The sequence below is a fragment of the Jaculus jaculus genome, chromosome 2, assembly GCF_020740685.1.
Source record: "Jaculus jaculus isolate mJacJac1 chromosome 2, mJacJac1.mat.Y.cur, whole genome shotgun sequence".
In the NCBI taxonomy this organism is placed as follows: domain Eukaryota; kingdom Metazoa; phylum Chordata; class Mammalia; order Rodentia; family Dipodidae; genus Jaculus; species Jaculus jaculus.
The window spans coordinates 121,720,226-121,731,347 of NC_059103.1; the positions used below are offsets into that span (position 1 = coordinate 121,720,226).

Below are 11,122 nucleotides of genomic sequence, written 5' to 3' on the forward strand. Positions count from 1 at the left end.
TAAGAATCAAGCAGAGGAAATTTACATATTGTCATTCATTTTCACAGGCCATATCCATATACATCTTGTGCAAGTAAACCTAGTGATTAAATGAACACATCTTATGCATAAACCATAACAAAATTCAGTTAATTTGACCTCATTACTTGGATTCTATGTTACCTATAAGGATATGGGTTATTATCAGGCTTAGAGATGTGTAAACTGGCCAGAAAGTAGAAAATAAATTAGGGTAGCAACTTGATACTAGGCAAGAAAACACAAGAATAATAGGAATTGTCTAGAATTTGTTCTAATTTTCCTTCAGGAGTTCACTTAGTTTGTATCAATGCAGGGATATACTTGGGCCCTAAAGCAGTTTTTGGAATGAGGTGAGGACTCCTCTGGTGCTGCTCGCCAGATCTGGATGGATTTCCTCCTACCTAGTTCTAGCACAGGTGCTCCGTGTGTGAAAGGCACACCCTGTTCTTGTGTGTGCCACACCAAGGCAGTGACCAGTCATCACTGGGTTGAAAGTTCCCTTCACTGACAATGGAAAATCAGCCAAGCAGAACACCATGGAAAGAAAATACCCTGGAACTGCTCTTGGGCTGGAGGGCACTTTATCTCTTCCGGGCTGCTTCTGGCACTGTGGGCCTTAGGGATAGTGACAACAGCCATTACACAGTAAGTAGCCTGAGGAAGATCACAGCAAAACTCATGATCAATTTTTATTTCCTACCATACACCAAATGTACAGCACTGAACACAATTTTGTTGCTTTGATGTAAGAAATATTGTTTGGAGAAACAGTATACAAACAAAGTACTTCAAATAAAAAATGCATACATCATTGCCTTTTTGTTTACAAAAGACATAATTTATAGTATCAATCATTAACATGGTTGAAAGAAAAAAATTCAGTGCACATTACAAAACACATCAAATACAAAGGTGGCAAATAAATACAAACATACTTCACAAAACACTCTGTTGAAACTATTCAAAGGCAAATAAATTAACCTGAAGTCATGTAAATTATAGTAATAAATACATAGGTTGGTAAGAGATTTCATTTTAAATTAAATAAATATCTAACAAACTTGTTAAAATATTTAGCAAATTAAACTTCCATCTTTGTTATAAGTGAACTCATTCGTATGCATCTATGAAGTACTGTATAGCAAAATGTTTGCAAGTACATACTTTAATAGAAAATTTTGTTTGGTGTCCCATTTATAGTAGACAGCATATATAGTAGCTTCTTTCTTTTAAATTGATTTTTTTAAATAAACACCATTCCTACCTAATAACAGACATCTCATTTTCACTAAACTAAGATTCAAGAGTTCAAATGAACCCCAAACCAAAGATAAGCCCTGCTTAATGCATAACAGTGACTACAGCTTCATGAGTGTGGAATTACTGTTGAGTATCACTTTTCATGTAGTTGTGACAGTGGAATATATCAAGCCTGTGAATGCCATCACATTCAATCTAAATACCCATGAGGCTAATACAAAATAAACACTTTTGTTATAGCACAGGAAATTAAGCCCACACTAAGATCATGTGTACATTTACACTGAGGCACATCTGCACATGAAATGTGTGCGCACACCAAAAAGGCAGTTTAGCTGGTTGTCTATACCTTTCCCTTAAAAAAAATAAATATAAAAAAACTTTTGAAACAATGCTTAACTACTTTACAATCCCTGAAATAGACATTGCCTTTACTACAGCAACTACTCAACTCTGTTCCATTCACAAAATCAAGATTGTGGACTTAATTTTATGTGTGGATGAGTGTCTGTGAGTGCATATATGTGAGAGTGTGTCTGTGTGCACTTTGTGCCACTTGGAGTTCCATGGCAAGACTTTGATCAGGTTGAATATTGTCTTATTTTCTAAGGAGACCGAGACCAATGTTTCCAGTATTCAAAGTAACTACTCAGATTGGATTAATAATTTTTCATGTCTTATATTTTCCACTCCTTTTCAGCCAACTCAGCAAGATAAATGCTATTTCAGGGGATATGATATCTATAAAATTTCCATCTGAATGCGTTTGTATTTCTAAGTACAAATCTACACCAATATTGTCACTTATATATTGTATTAACATATGGTAGGAAAGCCTGGCAGATCACATCAAATATTATTTCTCACCTTGGGATAAGATTTACCAACTTTCTGATGACTTGAAAAACAAAGACAAATCTGCATTACTAAAAAGGCTTGTGTTTTTAAAACAGTTCAAATAAATAATTCATATTAACTCAAACCACTCAGCCAAGTAGAATACTAGCTGATTGCTATATTTAATTATTGCTAACAAATTTTGAGTAGGCTGTTTTCCAGCATCCTGTGCTTTTGTGAATGTGGATTCCCGCTAGTGGGCGCCATTTATCTTCATATTTCATTTTTACAGCTCCCACTACAGCAGCCTCATTTATAAATATAAAACCAGTGGAAGGGGGAAAAAGTGTGCAATAAAAATCAAACCTTGACCTTAGTGCAGTCCTTAGACAAGAACTTCCTTTGTACTTTTTTTTTCTCATTTAGACCCAGCAAGAAACTTGATTTGAGAATAGCATTTCTATTTAAATCCTATTAGAAAATAAATTAATAAACACACTTGTAAAAATATGGCAGACCTCAAAATGCAGTTGAAAGATAAAAAACTCTTTGCTTAGTAATAAATAAAATATAAAATGTCACATTTATTTTACATATACTTTACAAAAAAGAGTGCAATGAAGAAATAAAAAAAAAAACATATGAAAATAAATAAGATCTAATAATTGACTGCATTGCTTTTAATCCAAAGAGTCTATCATAGTTTTTCTTTCCTTTTTATGTCAGCTGGGGAAAAATTAGTGCAATGTTGCAGTTATAAATGCAGTAGGGCAGCCTGCATGCCTTAAGAGTATACGAGCCCCACGCAGACCCATCTGGATGGAGTTCACTGCTGTTGGTAACCTCTGCCCGGCAGCCAGCGCTGTGATCCTACACATGGATACCCTTCACTGCCTGTTTGATACTTTCCAGTAGAGCTTTGCATTCCGGGGAATAGTCCCGTTCCAGATTGCTGTACATGTCTGTGAGTGTATTTACATATGCTTCAAAATTCTGCTCATTGATAGGCCCCTAAATGGAGACAAAACACATTGAAACCAATCACAGTGGTTTAGCCTGCCCCAAAGTAGGATCAGGTAATGATGAGGAATGTGGCTGACTCAATATGGACAGGAAGACTAGGATTCCCATGACTGCTGGAGTTTAGGGTTGGGGAAAAAAAGAGTCTGAGTGTGTTTCAGGAGCCATCTGTTCAGTCTTAACTCATGGGATTAATCAAACTTGATAGTATAGTATTAGGAATTAATTTGGAGCCATATATGGTACATATCTGGCTGCAGAGCTAGACTTCTCCAAACTGTATGCCTTCTCTTAGGAGGAGCCTGGGCCTTCATTGCACTTGCACAACACTTAAGAAACTTGTATGTGGGAAAGGTGTATGCTAGGGGTGAAGGTTTACTTGAGCCATGTGGTTCCTTTAAGAATTTAGACTGATTAAGATTTAAACAAGTTTCTCCATGAGAGTGTGTCTATGCCTATGCCTTTGTCCATTTCTTCTCTCTGCCTCTTCAGGTAGAATATCAGTTTCACAAGCTCAAGACTTTTTCACTCTTACTTCTTTTGGTGTATTGGTGTCTTCGTTGCCTAATATATTACTTCAAAGCTAGTTCACACCTCACATGTGTAAACTGCACGATTGGCAGGAAATGCATAACAAGAAGGGCATATCTTTCAGTCATGGCTGGTGCCTCCATGCTCTTATCTATTGGAAAACCCATGACAATTGCCTTCCTCACATCAAAAGGTACTTGGAAGAAAGGACCTTTAGCAAGGTCCAGATTCCACAGGCATACAGGATATTTTCATTACCAGTTAGAAGGCAAGCTTTCTAGATTTGAGGATTATTTTGTTGTGCTCAGCAATGTTCTAACATAGCTTATTCACATTGCCAACTGAGATTTTTCTGTTCCCTTTTAGATTCTGTCTTTTCTGTGTCATGTGGTTTTTGCAGCATCATGGAACTGATCAAGAATCCCTGGGTGGAAGAATGGATAAAGCCCACACCAGGAACCTACATCCCTCTGATTCATGCTAGCTTTGAGCCTTGGCCAAATGATGGAAGCCCTCTGAGCCATGATTTCCTCAAGTACAGTTGGGAATGCCAATCTTTAGTCTTCTGTGCTCTTGTGAACATTTCATGTGGTCATTCCTACAATCACCACTAGAGTGCCTTGGATGGTAATTGTGCAAGGTTCAGTAGCTTGTATGTGGTTAATCATTTCCATGGCACTGGTGAAGAAAAAAATATTAAGGAATACACATGTGAAGTAGGAGTAAGGCAAATGTTAGTAAATAATATTATACTCAACAACTAGCCATAAAATTGTACTATTGATTTTTGTCAAGAAATACATTGGGAATTGATTAAGATGATGGTTTTATAGTAGGGAAGTGGATAAATTGAGGGATTTATTATTTTAAGCAAAACCAATGATATGCTTTAATACATTACTATGTTTTAAACCACTTTGTGTGTAAACGGCCTTGTTTTAAGAATGCAGGCTCTGAAGAAATTAAAGCATTCACCAATGCAGCCCCATAGCCATAGATTTGTTTATATTTATGAAAGCAAATACTTTTTGTGAATTATAAATAATTGCATAACTAAAATACATATGTATATTTTTTAAGGATACCATGATTGTGCCTGTGCCTTTTAATCTCTATGAGAAGAACTGGCATATTACAGGGAGTCTACTGGGAGTGAACCTTTTCTTTATAGTTATAAAGTTCTTGAGTTGAGTGGATGCTGCTAAAAACTACCTAAATTATGTGTTTTGTAAGCCATGTAATCTACTTGCAAATACATGGTCCGTGAGTGAGTCTTGGCCTCAAATGTTCAAATTGCATTCTAAAACACGCTTCAAATAAACCTCCATCTCTACATGGCCCTGGCCTTTTAAGAATGTCACTGGCTTTAATGCAACTTGAATGTATGTGTCTACCATGTTCCCAGATGGGGAGATCACTGCAAATGAGAACATGGTGAGCTGAGGTGACTGGCTGTGGACAGATATCCTCACAGCCAGGTGCCATCAGAGGGCAGCCTTTGGGGAATAGCATGATGGCTCTGAGGACAAGGATGACTGATCAAAGCTTTGTCCTGGACTTACCATCTGTGGCAGCTGTATGTCAGCAAGACTTGAGATGAGCGCTTGGCTGAGCCCCGCCAGCTCTTTCAGCAGACTTTCATTGTTCTGCTCTATGAGCTTGTTCTCCTCCTCTATCGTCTTCAGGTTGCTCTCCATTGATGTGATCTGCAACAAAAGTCACTTAGGAAGGTGAGAACATGAGTCTGAAGTCCCATGAAAGGTCCTTTTCTGGGGGAAAGGTGAGATAATATAAATGCCAATGGGTACCTCTGATCCAAACTTCCACCCCATCATGTTGCTCTAAGCAGTGGAACCACACTCTCAGATCTGTACCTTCAGCCAGGCTATGAACTTCTGGGTCCACCTTCTCTGCATGGTTGCATGGTGGAGTCAATGTGCTCTAAAGGAAATCTGTGCCTTTTCCCATAGCCACAGACGTCTCCTTTCCAGGTAATGGCAACCTGAACGTTGCCCTGACTTCAAGGTGTTCTTATGGATCTCTTTCTCACAATTCAAACACACTGAGCACCTTCCTTAAATTATGCAGGATGGGGTCACTGTCCACCTTCGCTGCTGCCACCTGGTCTCAGCCACCAACATACCTATGCTGCTTCTCACAGATGGCCCTGCCCAGCATCCCTTGTACAACAGCAGCGAGCTTCTTCAACTCAGAATGTAAGTCCAGTACCATTAGTTTACTTGTGGGCTCAAAACCCTGAAGTTTTTTTTTTTTTTTCATATTCTTCCAGAATAAAGGCTAAGGTCATTAATATGGCCTACACTAAGTATCCCATGTGAGTATCTCTGTGGCACATCTAGGACCCTTCTGCCACATGCCCCACACAGCTTGCTACCATCAGACACAACTCCTCTTTGCTATTGTTCAAATCTCTACCTTCTCACCATTTAGGGCCTTTACCCATGGTGTTTTTTCTTTTTCTTTTCTTTTCCTGTATGAAACATTCTTTTATTATTCATCTTAAGTTAATTTCTTCACACTTCAAGTCTAAAATTTATCCTTTTGTCTGGGTCCTGTCCACCATGTTTGATATTGAAAGCCAGATGTTTACAGTCCCTTCCCTTCTCTGGATAGCAGCAGACATATTATCCCTGGCTGCTTTTGGAGTATTGTCTGCTTTCCACTCTAGACTTCAAGCTCTATGAGAGGTGCCATGATTTCCAAATGGAAGTCTCTAGCTCTTTCTGTGGACCCCACTGGCCTTCAGAAGGCTGATCTCAGAAGCTGGAGACCATTTTGGTTGGATAAAACTAACCAGTGGGGTAAAGGCCTATATTTAACGAGGATGGGGAGGGTAGGGAAGGAACAAGTTTTGGAGGGGGAAAATGACCCACTGCCACCATCTGCTTGGTCTTATTTTTTTCCTTTCTGACTTGTTGCGATAGAGTTGTTTTTACTTTTTGATGTGTTGAGGTTCAAATCCAGAGCCTCACACATGTGTGGATAGCATCACTGAACTGTACCCCAGAGAGAGAAAGCATTTTTTTTTCTTTAGTGTTTTGAAAAATCTTGGAGAGAATATATTTAACTAGCAGACAGGTCAGGCATGATGGAGAACACAGAAATGAGACAATGTTTAGATTTTATTTTATTTTTGGCTAAAATATCTACACAAGAAAGTCTAGTAAGAACTGTGGTTTCTAACTCATCCTAACTCAAATTCTAGGAAATTTAAGTTTAAAGGGTGTGTGTTTTATTTGAATTTTGAATAAAACTAAAGATTCAACTTTTGTAACGTGATTCTTTCCAAGCACGCCATGTTCTATAGGACATTGATTACACGATGATCTGCTTTACTTGATTATAATGGAAGGCTTCCGTGCAAACAGGGCAAAGGCAGGAGTTGCTTTGTCTATCTTTATTAAGTCAGTAATGACCAGGAATGATTACTCTTTTAGGATTTGCAATAATTGTATAGCTAAGAAGTGCTCTGTGTATTCCGTTTAAGATATCAACATATCTGCAATGAAACACGTAGAAATCTCAATGTTTGTTTCCACTGAAGACTAAGATTAGGATTATTTTATAGATAAGTAGTTCATTTTTACCTGTGTCTGAAGTTTCATCATGTCTGCTTCAATTTTAAGGTTGGATTCATTCAGTTCCTTTATTTCTTCATCTAAATGCCTAATTTCTTCATCACCCTCTATACCTGTAAAAAAAGAAAAGAAAAACAAATCAGGCTTTGTTCAAACTGGAACTATTTGACAAGGACAGGACAGAGTCATTTTATATTTAAATTGTGGTTCAATCATTTACTTTGAAGTACTTTTACTTAAACCACATATGCATGATTCTTGCAAAGTAGGAAAAAGAAACGGTAAGAACTTGTTCTTTATAAGAAAGGGAAGAAGGAGCAGAAAAGCACCAACATTCCACACAGCTCAGCTATGTCCCAAGAGTACTGCTGGATACATCATTAGTGCCCTCATTTACCCCTCCCTGCATCCTTTAGGCATGTCCCACTGCCCCCTTTCCTGTATTAAGACAGCCGGAGGTTCAAGGAGATCACAGAAATAAAATCAACAGAAATTAAATTAACTGCCAGAGTTTAAATTCAGAAACAAAGTGGTATGTAAACTCCAAAGTCCCATGCATTTTTTTGTACCCCATTCAAAGACAGTTACAATGTGAGAGATGTGTGTACATGTGTATAGCACTTGTGTTTCATTTATGGGAACTGAGGATTAATTCTTCTAAAATAAATGTAAACCTTTTTTGGCATAGTCCTTCCATACATGGGCTTATCTCTTTAAAGCACTAACTTAGCTATGTGTAGGAATGATTGGTACCTAGTTTAACTACATATTGATGACTCAGGTCCAAGTCACAAGGACTCTGCACTTTATCATGGTCTAATTTGTTCTTACTTTTTTCTTAAAAAATATTTTATTGATTTATTTGAGAGAGAAAAAGGCAGATAGTTAGATAGATGGTAGCTGGCTAGCTAGCTAGCTAGATACATGATAGAAAGACAGAAAGGGCTGGAGAGATGGCTTAGCAGCTAAGGCACTTTCCTGCAAAGCCAAAGGACCCACATTTGATTTCCCAGGACCCATGGGTGCACCAGGGCCTCTAGCCACTGCAAACAAACTCCAGGTGTGTTTGTCACCTTGTGCATCTGGCTTATGTGGGTACTGGGTAATCGAACCTGGGCCCTTAGGGTTTATAGGCAAGTGCCTTAACTGCTAAATTATCTCTCCAGCCCAGATTTGTCCTTTTTTTTTTTTTTTTGTGGCTCCATCTTAACCTGGAGCCATATTCCTGGCTTCTATTTCATTTTGATCTTTATCAGGAGTGACTGACTGTTTAGAGAACAGGTGTTGCTGGTGTCCTCAGAAGGAGGACACAGGAAGTATTTCCTACATGTTGCCAGAGATTTGCTTCAATGTACCCACCACAGTGTGATTCTCAGAGGACACCTTTCTTGTCTTGCTCTGTCTTATTGAACCGAGTGATAAGTTTTGAGAGTCATATGACTGAGTGTGAAATGGCTGGGGTTGCTTATTTTTGGCATCCTAGCTGGAACTACGTTGGCTTACCTTTGATTTTCCTCTGTGTCACTGTTTGAATATTTTTTTGTTATTTGTGTGCGTGGGTGGGTGCATGTGTGCCATGGCACATGTGTGGAAATCACAAGACAACCTCAGAGTGTTGGTTCCCTCCTTCGTTTATTTATAGATTTTTGAGATGGGTGGATCTGTTGTTTTTGTTTCTAGGGAGACCATTTTATCTGGCCCTGTAAGCTTTTGGGATTCTCCTGACATCACGTCCCATTGCCATAGACATGTTCATATCTAAGCCACCCGCTCTGAACCACTCTGATAAACTTGCTAGCCCAAGAAACTGATGTCTCAGTTCCTTTATCCAAACCTAACAGCAAGAAGCCCTGGATTCCCGTCCCAGCATCAATCACAAAAAGTTATTCTAGCTCAAAAGAACGAAGAACAAAAACAAACAAACCAAAAAAAGAGCACAACATTTAAGGATTCAAATATTGAGGCCAGACACTAAGCTTCTTAGAATTTGATAGGGAACTATACAAGGAACACATAAATGTGGATGTACACATGGGCATGTGTGTGCATGTGCACGTGTACACACACACACACACACACACACACACACACACACACACACTCATGGGAGAGAAACTGTTATTATGAAGACTAAACAACCCAACTTTTGCCCATGTCATTCAATCTATCTGTGTTCCATTTCATATGTTTCTATGTCGGGAATCCTTTATGAAAAGTAAATAAGAAATCAAGGTGTTTCTCAGATAAGTTATAGTTTCAGGTCAACTATGAACAGCTTTCACTTTGCATATTGAAAAGAACTTTGCATTTGAGCTACAGAGCCCTGTGCACCTCATTAGTATTGGCAACTTACCCCCAGTTGCTTTGAGCTTGATGGTCATTAGCTCCTCAGATATCTTTCCCTTTTTGAGTACTTGTGCATTGAGAGGACATCCAGATAAGCTGTGCAAAGAGATTCATACTAATGTGTGAAATGTATATTATTTTTATGAAATTAAAGTTTTATTTACTATCTACTATTGATGATTTTGCTTGCTCACAAATTATATCATAACCCATGATCTCTTTGTAGGAAGTAACCAATAAGTAACTACTATAACAAAAGCCAAAGTTCAGGTGACAGAAAATGTTTTCCTTTTTTCTCTTAAAGTACAATTTGTCACACTGCTGCTTCATATTAATAATTTACTTCATTTTGTTGCAATGTAAGTCTTCTCCAATCATGAAAGTATCTCTAGTGGTGCTTAGTTCATTTTCTGTATATGTGAAGTTGTATATATATTATTAATAAGGAATATTACTAAATGGACAGAATGCCATAAAAACAAAAGCAGAGTCTTCTCCTGTTTTTGTAGAAGGTATAGATTAATCTTTCTGAATGACTCAATTTAATAAAAATTAAGAACGTCTCTCCACTCTCCTTTAGAAAACTCAGTGAGAAAGCTTCTAACTTTTCCCCCAACTCTGAAAAGATCATTTTTCATTTTGGAAATGAAATGAGAATAAAAGATGCTGTTATGGTGATATGGCCTATCGCCCATAGCTGCTCTCTTTAGCAGCCTTCTTATCTTTAATGTCATTTGTTTTATTTAAATTGCACCAACATCATAATGGAAACACTGAATAAAATTTTTTTGCCATCATTTATGATCAGATAATTTTCTTATTCACAACAGTGATTAATTCTTTAACGGTTTTACTGTATCTTTGTAGAAACCTTTTTTAGATCAAAATAAAAATGAATATAATCAGCCATTTAAAATATTTTTCCCCAAAGAATTGTTGTTACAGTCCATATACAAAACAATTCTTTCAACTTGAAGTTTGTCAACTTGAAGTTTGTGATGCTATGCAACATGGGTGAAAATCTTTCTGGAGCTAAGTCCTTAATAAATGCTAATTATTGCATTTTTAAGTACCAAGTAATTCTACATTACAATTCTATGAAGTACAAAAATATAATAGTAATAGATAATAAAAAACATTGTACAAAAAGATTATGTAGTATGCTCATATTTGATAAATGATAATTTATTTACCCAGGAAAAGAAAATGAGAGGCACAAACTGAACTCAGAACCATTTGGAAGCTTCCTTTTTAAAATATTATATTTAGTTTTGTTGTTGTTGTTGTTGTTTTGGAGGTAGGGTCTTGCTGTAGCCCAGGCTGACCTGAAATTCACTGTATAGTTTCAGGCAGGCCTCTAACTCACAGTGATTCTCCTACCTCAGCCTCCCGAGTGCTGGGATTAAAGGCATGTGCCACCACACCCGGCCAGTTGGGAGTTTCTTGCTGCCAATCGTGGCCAAAGTAAGCTCCATTATGAATATTTCTTTCTCTAGAGAGTTTGAAAA

The 11,122-nt window shown here is 37.6% G+C and overlaps 1 protein-coding gene across 21 annotated transcripts in view; it reads right to left on the reverse strand.

Moving 5' to 3' along the window:
* Positions 1–2,804: 2,804 nt before the first annotated feature.
* St18 (ST18 C2H2C-type zinc finger transcription factor) overlaps positions 2,805–11,122 on the reverse strand; it is a 130,567-nt gene continuing 122,249 nt past the window's right edge. For 20 of the 21 annotated variants that reach the window (XM_045143611.1, XM_004653367.2, XM_045143608.1 and 17 more), the window contains 4 exons: positions 9,622–9,710; positions 7,278–7,381; positions 5,232–5,375; positions 2,805–3,129 (listed from right to left, as the gene is read on the reverse strand). In XM_045143611.1, the coding sequence (XP_044999546.1) occupies positions 2,989–3,129; positions 5,232–5,375; positions 7,278–7,381; positions 9,622–9,710 (478 nt within the window). In that variant the 3' untranslated portion in view covers positions 2,805–2,988. Of the gene's footprint in view, positions 3,130–3,849; positions 4,348–5,231; positions 5,376–7,277; positions 7,382–9,621; positions 9,711–11,122 lie in introns of those variants that run through there. The other variant, XM_045143612.1, reaches the window with a different exon arrangement.